This window comes from Chiloscyllium punctatum, chromosome 40 (genome assembly GCF_047496795.1).
Source record: "Chiloscyllium punctatum isolate Juve2018m chromosome 40, sChiPun1.3, whole genome shotgun sequence".
Classification (NCBI taxonomy): Eukaryota; Metazoa; Chordata; class Chondrichthyes; order Orectolobiformes; family Hemiscylliidae; genus Chiloscyllium; species Chiloscyllium punctatum.
This window is the reverse complement of record NC_092778.1, coordinates 757,201-777,461: the sequence shown is the minus strand read 5'-3', so window position 1 is coordinate 777,461 and position 20,261 is coordinate 757,201. Positions and strand designations below refer to the sequence as shown.

General features: G+C 40.0%; 1 protein-coding gene across 8 annotated transcripts in view; it reads left to right on the top strand.

Annotated features, from left to right (window-relative positions):
- Positions 1-20,261, top strand: part of LOC140464265 (trinucleotide repeat-containing gene 6A protein-like) — a 180,215-nt gene that overhangs the window by 30,380 nt on the left and 129,574 nt on the right. For all 8 annotated transcript variants that reach the window (XM_072559118.1, XM_072559117.1, XM_072559109.1 and 5 more), the window contains exon 3: positions 19,258-19,348. In XM_072559118.1, coding sequence (XP_072415219.1) covers positions 19,258-19,348 — 91 coding nt within the window. The remainder of the gene's footprint in view (positions 1-19,257; positions 19,349-20,261) is intronic.

Genomic DNA, 20,261 nt, shown 5'->3' with positions numbered 1-20,261 from the left:
TATAACTTTCGCCTCTCACCCTAAACCTATGCCCTCTAGTCCTCGACTCCCCGATTGGAGGGAAAAGACTTTGTTTGTTTATCCTATCCATGCCCCTCATAATTTCGTAAAACTCTATAAGGTCACCCCTCAGCCTCCAAAGCTCCAGGGAAAACAACCTCAGCCTGTTCAGCCTCTCCCTCTAGCTCAAATCTCCAACCCTGGCAACGTCCTTGTAAATCTTTTCTGAACCCTAAAGATTGAGGGCAGAGCAGTAGATGTGACCTATATGGACTTCAGTAAGGCATTTGACAAGGTTCCCCATGAGAGACTGATTAGCAAAGTTCGATCTCATGGAATAAAGGGAAAACTAGCCATTTGGATACCGAACTGGCTCAAAGGTAGAAGACAGAGGGTGGTGATGATGGAGGGTTGTTTTTCACACGAGGCCTGTGACCAGTGGAGTGCCAGAAGGATCGGCGCTGGGTCCTCTACTTTTTGTCATTTACATAAATGATTTGGATGCGAGCATAAGAGGTACAGTTAGTAAGTTTGTAGATGACACCAAAATTGGCGGTGTAGTGGACAGCGAAGAGGGTTACCTCAGATTACAACAGGATCTGGGCCAATGGGCTGAGAAGTGGCAGATGGAGTTTAATTCCGATAAATGTGAAGTGCTGCATCTTGGGAAAGCAAATCTTAGCAGGACTTATACACTTAATAGTAAGGTCCTAGGGAGTGTTGCTGAACAAAGAGACCTTGGAGTGCAGGTTCATAGCTCCTTGAAAGTGGAGTCGCAGGTAGATAGGATAGTGAAGAAGGCGTATGCTTTTGTTTATTGGTCAGAGTATTGAGTACAGGAGTTGGGAGGTCATGTTGCTGCTGTACAGGACATTGGTTAGGCCACTGTTGGAATATTGTGTGCAATTCTGGTCTCCTTCCTATTGGAAAGATGTTGTTTCTTTGGTGAATCTGTCTTCTGTGGGCCTGCAGCTGGAGATAGTGTGACAGGACAGAGTGAAGCTAGGAATTTGAGCAAATCAGAAGGGTTAAACTCCTTCAGAAAAATCTAGTCTTGTTTGCATTTAACATTTCGTGCAAACGTAATTCTGTGCTGCTTCCAGCATTGGCATGGATAAGCAAGCCCTCTACTGGAAAAAAACTGAAATGAATTAAGTAGGTGGCTTGCTTAAATAAGTTACTTTAGCTCTGGCAACACTTCATGTCAGCCTCTGGTAATATAAACACAGGCAGCTGAGTGTGCCTTACATCCAGTTTGCTTGGATACAGTGAAACTGGGAGTTTACTTAGGGAGCATAATTAGTGAAGGGGTGCTGCTTTCACTTTCTACCATCAGCTTCTAATACTAGGTCTCTTGTGGTGCAGTGGTAGTACCCCTACATCTGAGCCAGGAGGCAGAGGTTCAAGTCCCACCTGCTCCAAATCTGTCATAACATCCCTTGCACAGGTGATTGGAACATTGCCTCCAGAATTTTAATCTTGCTTTGGTACGAGGTAAGATACTGTGAGTAACTTAATTTATTATAGTTTGTGAAGTTTAGAGTACGGCAGGATAGCTCAACCAAGTGAATTGTATTTTCAGTAGTAATTGGGAAGTTGTGATCACTTTCGTATGTCCTTGACGCACAAATGTATGGGAACAGTAACTGTAAAAGTTTGAGCTCTGGGCTTTGGATCTTGAACTGGCTGGATTCACAGTGATGCAGAGATCTATTGAGCTAGCAAGCTTAGATGGTTCTGCAGATTTGGAGCATATAGATGGAGTGGGAATGCGTAACCCCTAAGTGATCAGACGTACCAGGCAGCTAGTTGACATCGCCAATACCCAAAATGAAAATCTAGTTAAAAGCCAAGATGGTTCCTCAGAAGTCCAGTTAGATCCAAGTCCATGGCATCACAGGTGGCTCAGTGCACGGGAGGGGTGAAAGAAGAGTAAAATGGCAATTGTGAGAAGAGCACATTAGTTAAGGAAGCAAATGTGTGTATTTTGTGGTTGAAGTGATGTTGCCTCCCTGATGCTAGGGTCAGGGATGTCACAGAGCAGCTACAAGTCATTCTTTTGAGGAGGGTATCTAGCCAAAGGTTGTGATCTTCATTGGTACCAGTATAGTAGGCAGAGATGGAGACATGAGTTCCTGAAAGCTGATTTTAGGGAGTTTAGGAAGTTAAAAAGCAGGGCCTCGAGGAATAGTCTCAGAATTGCTCCCAGTACCACTGTTGAGCAATTGAACATATGACTAGAGAATGCGTGTAGGAGTAGGGCATCAGATTTGAGGAATTGAGACTAGTTTTGGAGCGGTTAGGGCCTGCATAAGATGACCAGCTTGCCTTAATAGGACAGTGACTGACATCCTTACAGGAAGATTAGTGTTGAGGGATTACACAAGATTAGCAGAAGGATCAGAACCTAAGGGAGCTCAGATTTGTTTACCACCTATCTGATAACTTGAAGTAAAGAAGTAGTGATGAAATTAGAAAGCAGCTGAAACATATACGAGTATCAAATCGGATCACAATGTGCAATGATGTTATAAAGACCAAGTCAAGGCACTTTTTCTGCACGCTTACAAAATTCTCTGCAAGATAAATGATTTGAAGGTGGAAATGGAGGTAATTAGGCATAATTTAATTGGTGTATAGAGACATGGTAATGTTCAATTTAATACTTTACAGATGCTGACTTGTTCAAATCCCACCATGACAGCTGATGCAATTTCAATTAGGTTAATAAATCCTGTGTTGAAAATCAAATGTCTGTGATGGTGACTGTGACAGTTACCATTGCTGTAAAACCTCATCTGGTTTACTCCTATTCTTTCGGTCAGTAAATTCTCAAACTTATCTGGCTTAGCTATATGTCATTTCAGATCCATGTGGTGACTCATCAGTATTTTCTGAAATGACCTCGCAAACCAATCAGTTCAAGGGTAATGAGGGAATGGACAACAAAGGCTGACCCTGTCAGCAATGTCCACATCCAGTGAACGAATAAAAACAAACTTAAAAGGATATTCATCATTTAGGAAGAATAGGAAGCCGGGTAAGGAAGTTGAGTACTCCTGTGGTGAGAGAATCATGTAACATAGGATCCAAGATGTGGAATTTATTTGGGTGGATCTAAGAAACACCAAGGGGTGGCAAGTGTTGATGGCATTTCTTTATAGACAAATTGTAGTAATATTGTGCATTATGAATCAGGAAATTGGAGATGTCTGTAACATAGGTAATACAGTAATGATGGGTGACTTCAACTTTCATTATGACGAAAAGTGTTATTTGAACATGACCGGAGTGCTGAGCAACTCTATAATGCTGATGTGACTGGGTTAATTTTGCAATGCTTTCAAAGCGTAAACTTTGCTAGTGCTGATGAAGAGGTTGCTCGTAGTTTTAAGTGTGAGTGTGCATAATACTTGTAACAACAGCTTAGCCTTTCTTGTAAGGATTAACCCTTCCATCTTTGGTCTCCTGTATCCTCCAACCTCACCTTTGAAGCAACCACACACGTTGCACCTGGCTGAGCGTCAGAATAGTAAAACTGAAACAAATGTCTGTTCAGATTGAATTGTCTGAAATGAAATGCATGATATAGTGCAGAATCCAGTGGCTACAAGTTAATTAACAGGTCAGTAATTTGTTACAGTCTTGTAGGGCTGCAGCAGTAATATGTCCATTAATTTATTTTACCAATAATAGCAAGTTGCACAGATTAGTGTGCCATCTGAAGATAATAGTTTAAATATTTAATAAATCCCCACAAACTGGGCTTAAGTCTTAATCAAGATATAAGAACGAGGAAACTAAGCTGTATAGTTTACTTTATTGCAGATCTGGGAGGGGAAGAGGAGTTTAGATTTCTCCAAGAATTAAAGTTGGATCCTTCATAAAATTATTGGACTTGAATAGGATACCTGTAATTCATCTTAGAAGTATTTTTGGATTCTTGGTTTTCTGTTGTTGCAATATATTTTTAGTGACCTGTTTAAGTGCAATTTTTCTTCCCATTTCAACTTACATAGCCAGCAATGTTTGTTGTTGCAAGATAAAGTTGGTGTTGTGCAAATCGAGGAAGGCACAGATTTTCTTATTGCTTCCCCTCCCACCTGGATTAAATCTGGATATAGTTGAAATGTATTGGAACTGCAGAGAACTAAAATTCCAAAATATTTTTGTTGTATTGTGGGGTTAAAAGTTAAATTGAAGTTGGAAATCCATTAAATGACTATGTAGACTAGAAGGACCAAATGGCTAATTTATACTATTTCCTGCAATTCTATATCCTGACTAGCATTCTGCCATCAATTGGTATGACCAATAATTGATTAACCAGTTCATTGGCAATACTGGGCTTGCATATCAGTGGAAGAACTCACGTTTTGTTGAATCTTTTCATTTTGGAGTCAGGGTAGTTTGCAAGAATATGAATTCAAATGGAAACCAGTATTTAAAGGACGAGAGGAAAATACTGATTGCTTGGCAAATAGATGCCGATTGGATAAGGTGTTCCAACAGAAAAGGCACCTAATAATAGTTAACTGTCAAGAATTTGTTTAAATTTTAAACCAATCGTATTAACACATTGTTCAGAGCATTGCGCTCAGAATGAACCAGTGAAGATTTCGTGGAATTGAAACGGGTGCAGTGATTGTACATGTTCTTTGTCTTCAAAGCCCCCACACAGCCTTGAGTATGAATACATGTAGTTTCCAGTACATATGTGAATACTACACTGCAATTCTAATTCATAATACTAAACAAATTTATCATGTGCATTTTATATTGGGGAAAACTGTATAATACAGTGAAAAGCTTTTTCACTGTTGCCACGCTCTGGCACCATTTTGAATAGTTTTTAAGAATAAGAAAAAAAACCTGTCCTTCAATCCTGACCCAGCTCATCAGTCATGGCTGTGCTGTCATCTCCCTACCATCTTGTTGCCATCTACACTGGATCCGACAAATGATGCCACTCTTCAAACACCATTTTTTGCCACTGCGCCATTTCTCCTCCGCTGCCTTGATGCCACTTGTGCCGGACTAATCTGTGTCAGAGTTGCACTTTTCACTTCTGGACCCACCTTTGTTGAAGTCACTGTGATGCCCTTTCACCACCGTTTCGCTAATGCCAGTGCCAGACCCAATCAATGACGAAGTCACCGATCCTTGGCCATCTTTTGCTGCTGGGCCTACCTCACCAACGTTGCCTCCACCAGTGTAGCAGCTGCTGCTTCCAATGCCTGGTCCCATGCTCATCCTAGAAAAATAGAGAAGGGCTCATATGCAGCCACTACAAAGTCCAGGCTGGGCCCACTTGAGTCCACTGGTTCATGTACTTGAAACAACAAACATTAATTTATTCGTCCTGGTTTTGCAGACAAAGAACATGCACGTGCACTGTGCCTATTTCAGCTCAACAAAAGAAATGACAGTCATTTTCTGATTCAGCCTGCCTGGTTTAAAATTGACAGTTGACCGCCAGTCTTTGTTCAATCAATATTAGAGTCATAGAGATGTTCAGCATGGAAATAGAACCTTTGGTCCAGCCCGTCTATGCCGACCAGATATCCTAATCCAATCTAGTCCCACGCGCCAGCACCTGGCCCATATCCCTCTAAACCCTTCCTATTCATATACCCATCCAAATGCCTCTTAAATGTTGCAATTGTACCAGCCTCCACCACTTCCTCTGGCAGCTCATTCCATACAAGCGCCACCTTCGGTGTGAAAAAGTTGCCCCTTGGGTCTCTTTTATATCTTTCTCCTCTCGCCCTAAACCTATGCCCTCCAGCTCTGGATTCCCCAGGGAAAAGACTTTGTCTATTTACCCGATCCATGCCCCTCATAATTTGGGAAACCTCTAAGGTCACCCCTCCACCTCCAACGCTCCAATGAATCTACTTGGAAGGAGACCAGAATTGCACGCAATATTTCAAGTGGTCTAACCAATATCCTGTACAGCAGCAACATGACCTTCCAACTCCTGTACTCGATACTCTGACCAAGAAAGGAAAGCATACCAAATGCCACCTTCACTATCCAATCTATCTGCGACTCCACTTTCAAGGAGCTATAAACCTACACTCCAAGGTCTCTTTGTTCAGCAACACTCCCAAAGTCCATACCATTAAGTGTATAAGTTCTGCTAAGATTTGCTTTCCCAAAATGCAGCACCTCGCATTTATCTGAATTAAACACCATCGGCCACTGCTCAGCCCATTGACCCATCTGGTCCAAATCCTATTGTAATCGGAGGTAACCCTCTTTGCTGTCCACTACACCTCCAATTTTGGTGTCATCTGCAAACTTACTAACTGTACCTCTTATGCTCGCATCCAAATCATTTATGTAAATGACAAAAAGTAGAGGGCCCAGCACCAATCCTTGTGGCACTCCACTGGTCACAGGCCTCCAGTGTGAAAAACAACCCTCCACCATCACCACCCTCTGTCTTCTACCTTTGAGCCAGTTCTGTATCCAAATGGCTAGTTCTCCCTGTAATTCCGTAAGATCTAACCTTGCTAACCAGCCTCCCATGGGGAATATTGTCGAATGCCTTACTGAAGTTCATATAGATCACATCTACTGCTCTGCCCTCATCAATCTTCATTGTTACTTCTTCAAAAAACTCAATCAAGTTTGATGCACATTTTTTCCCACGCACAAAGCCAAGTTGACTATCCCGAATCAGTCCTTGCCTTTCCAAATACATGTATGTCCTGTCCCTCAGGATTCCCTCCAACAACTTGCCAACCACCGAGGTCAGTCTCACTGGTCTATAGTTCCCTGTCTTTACCGCCCTTCTTAAACAGTGGCACCACGTATCGATGATACAAATATTTCAGTAAGAGGCCCAGCAATCACTTCTCTAGCTTCCCACAGAGTTCTCAGGTACACCTGATCAGGTCCTGGGGATTTATACACCTTTAGCCGTTTTAAGAAATCCAGCACTACTTCCTCTGTAATCTGGACATTTTGCAAGATGTCACCATCTATTTCCCTACAGTCCATACCTTCCATATCCTTTTCCACAGTAAATACTGATGCAAAATATTCATTGAGTATCTTCCCCCATTTTCTGTGGCTCCACACAAAGGCCGCCTTGCTGATCTTTGAGGGGCCCTATTCTCTCCCTAGTTACCCTTTTGTCCTTGATAAATTTGTAAAATCCCTTTGGATTCTCCTTAATTCTATTTGCCAAAGCTATCTCATGTCCCCGTTTTGCCCTCCTAAGTATACTCCTACTTACTTTATACTCTTCTAAGGATTCACTTGATCTATCCTGTCTGTACCTGACATATGCTTCCTTCTTTTTCTTAACCAAACCCTCAATTTTTTTAGTCATCCAGCATTCCCTATACTTACCAGCCTTTCCTTTCACCCTAACAGGAATATACTTTCTCTGGAATCTTGTTATCTCATTTCTGAAGGCTTCCCATTTTCCAGCTGTCCCTTTACCTGCGAACATCTGCCCCCAGTCAGCTTTTGAAAGTTCTTGCCTAATACCATCAAAATTCCCCTTTCTCCAATTTAGAACTTCAACTTTTAGATCTGGTCTGTCCTTTTCCATCACTATTTTAAATCTAATAGAATTATGGTCGCTGGCCCAAAAGTGCTTCCCCACTGATACCTCCGTCATCTGCCCTGCCTTATTTCCCAAGAGCAGGTCAAGTTTTGCACCTTCTCTTAGATACATCCACATACTGAATCAGAAAATTTTCTGGTACACCCTTAACAAATGCCTCTCCGTCTAAACCCTTAGCACTATGGCAGTCCCAGTCTATGTTTGGAAATTAATCCCCTACCATAACCACCCTATTATTCTTACAGATAGCTGAGATCTCCTTACAAGTTTGTTTCTCAATTTCCCTCTGACTATTACTGGATGTAAGATGTAAGGTGATCATCCCTTTCTTATTTCTCAGTTCCACCCAAATACCTTCCCTGGGCGTATTTCCGGGAATATCCTCCCTCAGCTCGGCTGTAATGCTATCCATTATCAAAACACCACTCCCCTTCCTCTCTTGCTTCTCTTTCTATCCTTCCTGTAGCATTTGTATCCTGGAACATTAAGCTGCCAGTCCTGCCCATCCCCGAGCCACGTTTCTGTAATTGCTATGATATCCCAGTGCCATGTTACTAACCATGCCCTGAGTTCATATGCCTTCCCTGTTAGGACCTTTGCATTGAAATAAATGCAGTTTAATTTATTTGTCCTACCTTGTTCCTGCCTGCCCAAACTGTTTGACTCATTTCTGTTCTCAACTGTACCAGTCTCCGATTGACCACCTTGCTCACTATCTCCCTGGGTCTTCCACCCCCTCTCCCCCCCCCCACCTACCTGAGCAGCTCTAGCAAATTTCCCTGCCAGTATATTAGTCCCCTTCCAATTTAGGTGCAATCCGTCCTTGTACAGGTCACGTCTATCCCAAAAGAGATTCCAATGATCCAGAAATGTCATTCCTTCTCTGATACACCAGCCCCATAGCCATGCATTCACCTGCCCCCTCACTAGCTCGTAGCACTGGGAGTAATCCAGATATTACTACTCTTGAGGATCTCCTTTTTAAATTCCTGCCTAACTCTGTCATCTCCCTTCAGAATCTCAACCTTTTCCCTTCCTATGTTGTTGGTTCCAATGTGGACAATTACCTCTTGTTGGCCCCTCTCCCCTGTGAGAACATTCTGCACCCTCTCTCAGGCATCCTTGATCCTGGCACCAAGGAAGCAACACACCATTCTGATTTTTCGCTGCTGGCTACAGAAATGTAGTACCTCTGACTAGAGAATCCCCTAACACAATTGATCTCTTGAAGACCGACGTATCCCTTGTTGCATTAGAACCAGCCTCAATACCAGAAACTTGGCTGTTGATGCTACGTTCCTCATAGAATCCATCACCCCCTACGTTTTCCAAAACAGCATACCTGTTTGAAATGGGTATAGATGCAAAAGACTTTTACACTGGCTGCCTTACCTCTCTTACCTTTCCTGGAGTTAACCCAGACATGTGACTGAAATCTAAGACTTAAACCGCCCCCCGCTCCCCCCTCCTATTACTGCCATCCATCACATACTGTTGCTGTTGCAAATTCCTCATTGCTTCTGATTAGATTCCCTACAGTGTGGAAACAGGTCCTTTTGGCCCAACTAGTCCACACTCTTACTCTGAAGAGTAACCCACCCAGACCCATTCCCCCTAACTAATGCACCTAACTCTATGGGCAATTTAGCACGACCAATTCACCTATCCTGCACATCTTTGGACTGTGGGAGGAAACCGGAGCACCCGGTGGAAACCCATGCAGACGTGCAGAGAATGTGCAAACTCGACGCAGACAGTCGCCTGAGGCTGGAATCTAACCTGGGTCCCTGGCGCTGAGAGGCAGCAGTGCTTCTCTAACCGATCCATTCGATCTGATAAGATTCGCAACCAACAGGATTTTGGCAGATATAATCTGCAGTAACCCTTAAACTCTCCTTTAAACTCCCACAAGTGACAAGAAACACATCGCTCTACTAAAAAAAACGTGCATTCTGTGTGGCACCATCTTTACCAATCAGAGTTCACTTGCCAATCAATCAGCACTCTCCTGTCATGCGATATACGTTTTGATTTTGCCCTTGAATTGGTATTCTTGAAAATTGTCCTGTTGAGAGCAAGATGACAAATGTATTTTGTCAGCAATTAACTCCTTATCTTGGTTTCCTAATGGAAGTTTGTGTGCATTGTATTTGCTGTGTGTTTAGATCTTTGAGCTATGCAGTGAATTCAGTTGAGGTGCCATTTTCCACTGAGAAGAGGTATGGCAAAAGACAAGGCAGTTGAAAAAAACCCCACAATTTAATATGTATTAGAATAAAGCTTTAATTGAGAAGGAAAGGCTTGTGGGCTGGCTGGATAAATTAATACAGACAAATGTCCGGGTACAAATTTTGCACATAGTATATAATGTGCATACCTGTGTTTCTTGATGTATATGTGCCCTGTCCTGTGTAGTTACTGCTGAGCTCCCGATAAACTGCTTCCAGTTAATTCCTCCTCCTGTATTTCATATCTCCATTGAAACTAATTTTTTCCACAATCATGCGAATCTCATCCTTTTATCATTGGAGATTCTATGCCTCCTATTCCTTTTATACTGTCCTTTGAAATTCAAATACTCTTGATTAATAAGGTTCCCCAATAAGGTCACTATCCATCTATGTCTTTCGTGTCTATTAAGACTATATATTGTAGGAGCAGAAGCAGGCTGTTCAACCAATCACACCACTGCTATGCAGTGAGATCATCATTGATCTGACAATCCTCAACTCCACTCTTTTTTTTTCTTATAACCCTCAATTCCATCACTGATCAAAAATCCAAATAAAGCCTTGAGTATAACAACCCAGCCTCTGCAGCCCTTTGTCTTAAAGAATTTCACAAATTCACTACCCTTTTAAGAATTGAGAATTACTTCTCATCTCTGTCTTAAAAAGGCAAAATTCTATTTTCTGAGATTATGCCCTCTGGTCCATGTTTCTCCCAAGATGGGAGAAACTGCACGTACTTTGTCAAGTTACTAGGAATCTTTTAAAGTTTCATTAAGGTCACCCCTCATTCTCTAAACTCAGAACATAGGCTCAACTTTTCAAAACTGAGTCCCTTCAAGTCCAGGATCGGCCTAGCAAACCTTTTTCAGGGTTGCCACTGATGCCAATGCAGTATATCTTTAGATAAGATGCCCAAACTTGATCAGTGTTCCAGCTGAGGCCTGACTCATGTCTTGTATGTTTTTAATGAGACTTCCCTACTTTTATGCTACAATTACTTTGACATATAAACCAGCAAGCCTTTTGCCTTCCTCCATTACCTGCTGAACCTGCGTGCTAATGTTTTGCAGTCTTTAAATAATCAGCTCCTTTTATTCTTCTGCTGAAGTGCATAACCATATATTTTTTCCACAGTATATTCTTCTGCCAAGTTTTGCTTCCCACTTATTTTTATTTGCAAATTTGGCTATTGTATTTTCATTTTCCTCTTTCAAGTTATTAATATTATAAATAATTGTGACCCTAGCACTGATTTTTATGGCACTCCATTAGTTACAGGATGCTGTTATTTCCTTTCCTGATTTATCCCCTTGTTTATTTAGTAAATTTTGAAATGTTATTAGTGTTGTCTACTGTAAAGACTAATTTGAAGTATTTATTTAACTCCCATGTCATTTCTCCCTATTAGTATTTTTCTAACCTCATTCTCTAAAGTTCCTGTACTAACTATGGCCCTCTCTTCATGCTTATCCATTGAAGGAAGTTCTTGCTGTCCCTGATTACTTGCAAGTTTACTCTCAAAGGTCATCTTCTCCCTCCTTTTGTCTTTATTTAGTCTTGATTTTTAAAATACTTCCAGTCCCCTGGTTTACCACTAATCTACTCACTCTTTTTTGTGCTGTCAATTCATCCATTTTGTTATGAATGCTGTGAGGATTCAACAAAAAGTCGACAATGCTGTCTTTGAGATCTTTTTGCCTACTCTGACTAAATTTGCTGGTGCAGTTTTGTTATTGTGTCAACAGTACTGCTTTCTGTTTCCTCAGAATTGGTGCTAATACCAAATGGATCAAACCTAATTTCTCCTACATCAACCTTGATCCATACATCTAATGCTCTAACCTTACGTAAGCGATTCCAATTTACTGTGGTTGAGGTAGTAATCCAGAGATGGGTTTTCAGGTTCTGCTTTTTAATTTTTACTTCTGTCTCCCTCTAACTACTTCTCTCAGACCTCACTTTTTTTGTAAAAGGTCAGAACTGCATTTACTCATGAAATTTCCAAACTTTGATTTTGTCTGCAGTTACCATCTTTTGTGCTTTGCAGGGCCACATGTATTTTAGCTGACTGAAATTTTACAGCAGGGTTGGGCACTACTGTTTGTAGAATCATGTTCGAGCTAGTTATCTGATTAACTAACTGTAGCTGTCTGTCAAGCAGGTAACTAATTTGTGCTTAAGTCTGAATTAAACCTAACTTGAATAATAAATTGCAGTTAAATACAGAGTGAAAACTCACCTAGGATTTAAAAAAATTAAAATGCCCTCACTTTCCAAATTCTCATGATGCAGTCCTGTCATGTGCTGTTGTCATTGCTAGAAGTGCAGAGTGGTGCATATGCACTGATACTCCCAGACATCCTCTGGAAATGTCAGTCATGTGGGGGGAGACCAGTCATAGAAAGGTTGCTCCATAAATAGAATTGGGGAATAGTGAGCATATCAACAATTTGTAGGAGAAAAATAGAGGGACAGTGAGCATTTAGGAAAGTAAATGCTGCCAGTGACTGAGTCATTGAAAAGGTTGTTTGCTGAAACTGGGTAAGGGCAGTGGAGTGGAGGTGTTTGCTGGGAGCAGACGGTGGCCTTTTGATGAAGTCTGAGGGAGAGGTGCCCTTTGCTGTGCTTGTCTGCTGCAGATGAACTCATTTCCTTCTGAGTGGGGGGTGGGGTTGCGCTGCAAATTGTGTATGGGGGTGCTGCAAAGGAGAGAATGCCATTCTAAAGCTGTCAACGAAGTAGTACTCCGTGAACTGGACACTTTTAATTCATTCCTTCAGTTATTTCTGGCAGATGAATGTGGCATTTCCAGCTAAAGGCTGTACACGTTCTGTACCATGAAAAGTGTAGCTGATGGAATTGTAATGGAGAGACAATGGCCTTAATGATATTATCACTACACAATTAATCCAGAGATCCAGGTAATGCTCTGGGAATGTGGGCTGAAATCCTGCTGTGGAGGAATTTGAATTCCGTGTAATCTGGAATCAAGAATCTAATGATGACCATGAATCAATTGTCAGAAAAAAAAATCTAGTGTTTCAAGTAAGGAAACTGCTTCTTTACCTAGTCAGGCCTACATTTAATTCCATATCCACAGCAACTCTTACCTGCCCTCTGGGCAATTAAATGCTGTCCTGGCCTGTGATGCCCAAATCCTGTGAATATAAAAAAGGATATTGTCACTTTTAAAATTTAAATCTGAGATGCAGTGTAAAGAGCAGCACCTCCCTGATTTAAAATGGTCCAGCTTTGTGTGTATGTATCAGCTATGAATTCACCAATCTGCAAGAGCTACATTTAAGATGGCTTTTTAAATATGACCGTATGAGTTATTTTTGGAGGGGGGGTGCAACGTAGGGAACACCTTGTTTTTGTTAACTTGTGCTTTTCTTTATCTTGTAGCAATGTTAAATTCTGTGTCTCAGAAATTATGTTGAATAAGTTGAAAGGAGCCCCTGGGAGCCCAACATGAAGCTTTTGAAAAAAATCTAAGAATAGCACTTGAAAAATAAATTATGTTGATTCCTTGCTGCTTACTCTGAAGAACGTGCTAGTCTCAGTAACACTGAAAACTCATTAAAAATGTGGCTGAAGCTAGTAGAGTAGTAAACTAGTGTAACATGGGTTCAAATCCCACCATGACTAATGGTGAAATTTAAATTCAGTAAAAATCTGGAATAAAACTGAATACACTAGTGATCATGTAACCATTGTCGATTGTCATTTTTTCCAAAAAACCTCATCTAGTTCACCAAATTCTTTCATGGAAAGAAATCTGCACCTGCTTTGGTTTACACATAGCTCCATACCTGAACAATATGGTTGACTCTTAACTGTCCTTTGGAGAATTGGGTTTGGGCAATAAATGTTGGCATAGCAAGCAATGCCTCATCCAGTCAACAAATTAAAAAGACTGATCCCCAGCAGCTGAATGTTTGGACTTGAGGGCTTGGTGATACAGGTATTGCAATGTAGCTATATTGAATTTCTGTCAGTAGAGGCCTCCAGTGAGGTACGCAAGACAGTGGATGCACCCTACAGCTGAAAATTGCACATGGAAATTTAAATGTACTGTATAGCAGTTATTAAAGCATACTGTTTGCATCAAAAGTCAAATGTTTAGTTTTCTTGATTCTTGTTTCCAAGAACAGTTTAATAAACTCCAGTTCTGCACTTGATATTTAATGCAAGACCAAAAGAATTGGAACAGGTGTAGGCATTTTAGCTCCTTGAGCTTGCTCCACCATTCAATAGGTTCATGGCTAATCCTATTGATCCTTATCATGACTAATCAGATGTTAAAGGGTTAATTTGTTTTGCTGACATGTAAGAAATTGGATGTTGGGGTTACATGGTATTTTTCAGTCTTGCAGGAAGGATGTGACAATCTAATCATAGTCTGTAAATGTTGCAATTTAAGGAATCACCTTATCTCTCTCTTTCAGGGAATAACTTTGTTTTTTGAGTGGCATGTGACTGTGGGGGAGTGGCAGGGGGTTATTGTCTTGCATGCATGACTGACTGCAATGTAAAACCTTGTATAAAGTGAGGATGATTCCCTTTTTCAAAGAGCCTCGCTTGACATGCTCCACAAATATCGTGAAGTATTAAGTGATTCTCCAAAAGTTGATACTTGCTGAAATAAATCGTGGCTGTTCACAGAAGTTGGCATACTGCAGTTGCATCAAGTGTGCAAGAATCTTAAGGGAACCTCACAATTTGACATGAGCATTAAACTCAATACTACTTGTTGACATTTTTCAGGCAATTTCTTAATCTGTACATGCAGTCTGTACACTCAATCTTGTATCTGATTTTGATGATGTCTATAAATTGATCAGTTGGTTTCCTTGATAATTGTTTCAGTGCTCAGCATTTTCAATGTACCTGCATCTGAATTATTCCTAATGTTGGGGTGAGGAATGTAAATCGACAAAATTTCCCACTCCCAGTTATTTTGAAATGTACACCATTCGTTTTGCAGCTGGGGTTGAAATAAAGATGATGCTTCATTTTTCCAATTTTGTTTCATGTAGAGGCAAGCTTCTGATGAGAATGCATCTTTTTCCTTTTCACTGACATTGTACTAACCTTCATACTATACTTGGGACTCCCTGTAGTATGGAACACTCTTAAAAAGTGGGGTCTGTTTTGAACCTCAACATTTTCACTTAATCACCAACCAAGCAGTTTGATCAGAGTTTCTTAATTTCATCTCACTGTACAGAAATTTAAATGTTAAAATATTACTTCTACTTTTTCATTTTTGAATAAAGATTTGTACCAACCAATGAGAGAACCCTTGAGACAAATTAAGGGACTTTGTAATGGAATTTTCCCATAGTATTGCAATGCCACTTTTCTCTGTAAAAGTGCCAGTCCATTTTAGAACAGAGTAATCATTTTGGTAGCTATGCAACAATCAAGGCACAATTATGTTGAATCAGTAAAGTGAACATCTTAAACCAAGGAGCCAAGAATTGAGCAGATCTCTGAAGACCCTGTGCAGTCATCAGTTTTGAAGAGAATGAAGATTTCTAAATAAATGTTTAAAGGATGACTGTGTCATGGACTAGCAGTTAAGAACTGTGCCCATTGAGAGGGATAAAGGTGGTCATGCAAGCAAAAGCCTAAAATGCCAACACCACCACTCAATGTGACCATATACATGTGGTTCAATCAACAGTATATCAAAGGTATATGTATCCTCTTGTTGAAACTCCATCTCAAATGGCATATATCTTCAGTACTCAAAATACTGTTTGAAACCATAAAGCTTTTGATTCAAAAGCTGGCAGGAAATTTTGTAATTTTCTTTGAAAGAAGAATGCTAGCTCTCTAATAATCCAGACCGAGCATTGTTTTCATCAGAACTGAGCAAGAGTTTAGATGGATATGTCAAATAATAGATCTACAGTTATGACAAGTTGGCATTATGATAAAATGTGAGCAGAGAAGAAATTAGTTAATGGAATCTAACAGAGTAAGAATAATGTGATAACTTGTCTGAAGAAACTATCTGGAAGATGGAATTAAAACTACTCACCAGAAATGGTGAAAATTAAAGTTATCAAAAAAATCCTGGAAACATGCATTTGAGATGGAAATAAGAGTACAATAAGGTTTTTGAAGGAGTTGTTGAGGAACAGATACCATATTCCACAAAATGATTCTCACTTGTGTAAGATTATACCCACAATCAAAACAATGCAGAGTCCTTACTTCAAGATTTAGATTCCTGAATGCCTGGATGAATAATGATGCTTGAATTTTTTGGAAAGCTATTTGGGAGTTGTACATCTGCCACTAGTCATGCTTTTGGGGTATCCACATGGCATTGATAGTTCCAGACTGTATCTGTCAGGCAGCTATAATGGCACGCCCTAGAAGTGGGTGTGTTACTTAAGGTGATTGTTGAGGCATTGTTGTTGTGACCCTTCGTTCCTGTTTGGACTGGGCAAATAGTCTTACTCTGACAACCAGCAGAAAACATGAAGGAAATAAGACTGTGTGCATCTCCATCTCCACCTCCACCTCGTGTGCACCCCCCACCCCCATCCAATCTAGTTACAAATTTAATTTTTGAAAGAACATTATAAATGAATATTGCACCTAAATAAAAACGTGCTTAAATGGACAGCATCTTCTACTGAACAAAAAAAATCCAAAGAAAGGTGGATATGAGAAATCAGAAAAACAGAAATTGCTGGAAAATCTCAGGTCTGTCACCTTGCAGCGAAAACGAAGTTAACGTTTTGAGTCCACTGACCCTCTTTTAGCACTGACGGGGTCACTGGACCTGAAACACTAACTTTGCTTTCTTTCCATAGATGCTTCCAGAACTACTGAGTCTTTCCAGCAATTTTTGTATTTGTTACAAATTAATCTCCTAGAGCAGAAAGCATTGCATCTAGATATTGTTTCATTATATTCTTTAAGTGCAATAAAGCAACTCTCAGCCTTTGAATAACTATTTTTAGTACCATTGTTATTCAGGCTAGCACAGCTAATATACACGAGACACAAATTAATGAAGGGACAGTTAACTTGCTTTTGCCTATACTAGTTGACAGAGGGTTGCTTGTCAGAAGATTGAACTTGTATTTTCCTTCAACACCAGAACTAGTTGGGCAAAACATGCTTACGGAGGTGGAATTTAATACATACAAGTGTAAAGTTTTATGCATAAGGGGGAGAAATGAAAGCAAAGACTAAAGAAATAGTTGAAGATTGTCGAAATGTTAATTCTGGATACATGGACTAAAATAGCTTGAACAACTTTTTTTATCCTTAATTACCAAGAGTATGCTGTGGGATATTTTTGACCACTGTTTAACATCTTTGAAAATGCATGACTCCTTCAGTGTTGCAATAAAGTGCTGAAGAAAGAAGTAATTAGCCTTATTTCGCAGGTAGGCCAGCATTGTCCTCACTAAGATGGTGGAGGGCTGCCATCTTGAACAAAATAGTCCTTTCGGGATATGTACTCAGTGCTGTAAGGAAGGAAGCTCCAAGATTTTGGCCCCGCAACAGTGAAAGGATGACAATATAGTTCAAGTCAGGAAATTGTGTTGCTTGAAGGGAGCTTCCAGGTCATGGGATTCCACGTGTCTGCTTCTTTTGTCCTTCTAAGTTGTTGAGGTCCCTGGTTTGGAAGGCGCTACAGTGATTTGCTGCAGTACATATTGTAGATGGTACTCTGCTGCCATCTTGCTTTGGTAATGGAGAGAGTGCATACTGAAGATGGTGGATGAGGTACCAACCAAGTGGGCTGCTTTTTCTTAGATGTTGCACCTCTTGAGTATTGTTGGAGCTGCACTTCCCCATGCAAATGGGGAAGTTCATCTGCCTGACTTGTGCCTTATAGTTGGTGGACATTGAGAGTTGGGCTGAGTTACTTGCTGCAGAATTCCCACTCGCTGACCTTTTGTTCCTACAGTGTGTATATGGTTGGCCCTTATTAATAACTGGTCAATGATGTTAGTGTTTCCAGAATGTTGTTAGTGTTTCCCTTAATTAATTATCCATCACTGTTCATATTTAGATGTGACAGGACTGCAGAACTTAGATCTGTTCTGTAATTTATGGAATTGCTTGACTCTACTTATATGCTGCTTCCACTGTTTGTTGTTCATACTTTGCATTGCATATGAAAGTGATAGAAACAGCCAAGCTAACACCTTTAGAAAATATATTTATGTATTCACCGTCTTGACACCCCTTAATTCCCTCATTATGCTTCAAGACAGCGGTAAATTGACTTTGTATGGAATTCCCCTTTTCCCTGCAGTGTTGCAAAGGAACATTTTCTGACTAACCCTGTATTTTCAGAATTTGGTGTGGAACTTAAAATGCTGCAGCTGTGGTAAGCAAATTGGCAGAAAATGAACAGGTCTGGAGCAGAGTAAGGCAAGCATGGAGATGCATATCTTTTTATTGTATTTCCTAATTTGGTACACATCAATTAACTTTAAAGCATAAGGACTACTCTGACTCAATTACTTAATGTAATTTCAAAAGTTTCTGCTGACTGACTTGCTTTATCAAACTGTTCTGGCACAGTCTTAGCTTTTCCCATTCATCTACTTTTGGCGAAGCACTTCCATGTATCAGCAATTGAAGTTTCTTGCTACCACTCTTCATTATTTGCAAAACTATTTGGTGTCACTTTACAGTTGTCTTGCAAAGGTTGTGGTGGCCAATCCAGAGGCAGCTCTTGTAACTCATGAACAGACATTTCCTTTGTCCTGTCTGTAGAGGTATTGAAATTTTACAGATCGAACAATGGGCTTGTATTGGCTGCAATTGGTAGCAAGAGAACTGCAATTGAGTGGTTGAAATGTAAAAAATAGTTTTTGTTGAAGCAAGGAAAGGCTAGACTGAACAGGACCCATTTTAGAACAGTAGCGAAAGGACAGGTTATAAGTGCAACTTGAATCCTTTCTAATGTTCTTGGATCATGCCACTATGTTGATGAGTTTGGCTTCCTGCATCCTTTTGCTTATAAATAGTGTGACCCCTGCAGAATTGGTTCAACTGTCAATTAGGCTACTTTATTTTTTAGCTACAGTAAAACCAAGCATTGTCATTTCCTGAAGTTGTTTATATGTTTGTTCAGGTTAGATAAAGCAATTTGATTGTGATTTGATCTGTCTTTGTGCTGGCGTTTTTTTTTATTCCCTTGCTTTAGGAGGTTCAGAAGCACTTGTAAAATCGAAGTACTTTGATTATTTTTGTTGATAAAAAATTGTTGAAGTCCACTATCATGTTGTATTCAGGCACAACATTATGAGCTACAAATTGTAAGGTTAAAACATCCTGTAAGTCCTGTAAGCTCTTTCTTTCTATTTTCCAGTTCTGTTGAACCGCGTCTTTCATTCCAGCAACAACAACAAAATCATCCTGCTAAGTGCCCTGAATCTTATTGTTTTTGTTTCAAAGGGATAGAGTGCAAGAAAAGGAAGAACAGTTGATGGAAGAAAGGAAAAAAAGAAAAGACGACAAGAAGAAAAAGGAAGCCGCTTTGAAGAAGGTACTGTATTTCTGAGATAACAGCATAACATTCAATGAACTTCATCCTTTGTATAGTGTTTGAAATAAAAGTGCATTATTGTTGGGTGGGCAGTGAAAGATGCAACTGCCTGCGTTGAAGTGATCTTCTATCAAAAAACTTTGAAATTTTAATCCATGGAGTATTCAGTACCTCTAAAACTGTTCTGTTAACTTAGGGCAAAATATCAGTGTTTCGTTGAGAAATGGTTAGGGTTAGAGCAATATACACTTGCCCCTTCCACCAGCGCTTGATTTTGTCAATTGCGTGGTACTTCTCTCCTGAGAGGTAAGGATGCCTAAACCCACCAATTAATAACTCCATCAAAGTGTGGGAATCTAAATATTTAGGATGCTCAATGTAATGTACCTTTTGTAGGAAACAGATTCTTGCCTGTGAATCTGGAAGATTTTTAAAAATAATTTAAAGGATAATCTTCAAAATGACTTTTACTAGTTTAAAGTATACTGTATATTGCAGATGTCTCCTTCCAAAAACACCTGGTTCCATAACATGGTCACATAATCGCAACTGTTTTACTCCTGTTTGAGATGTTTTTATTCAAATTGTTTGAACTGTTCATGTTGATATTTTAGCGGTGAATCTCTAGTTGCTGTTCTGACTCGACGCAGAGCTGTCTGATCATAAAAGTATTATAAAAGATACTTGAAACGGCACACAGTGATGAAAGCACTCTACTTTAAGGAAAGCTGGCCAGTTTACAATCCAGTTGTATATTACATTTGTCAAGTTAGATCCAAGTTGTCGTATCATAGCTTTTCCAAAACTCTTAGCATCTTACATTAATCACTAGTAAAGGTTGCTTTTATATTGTCTTTCATAATCACAGGATATTCAAAAATGCTTTATAGCCAATAAAATACTTTTTAAATCG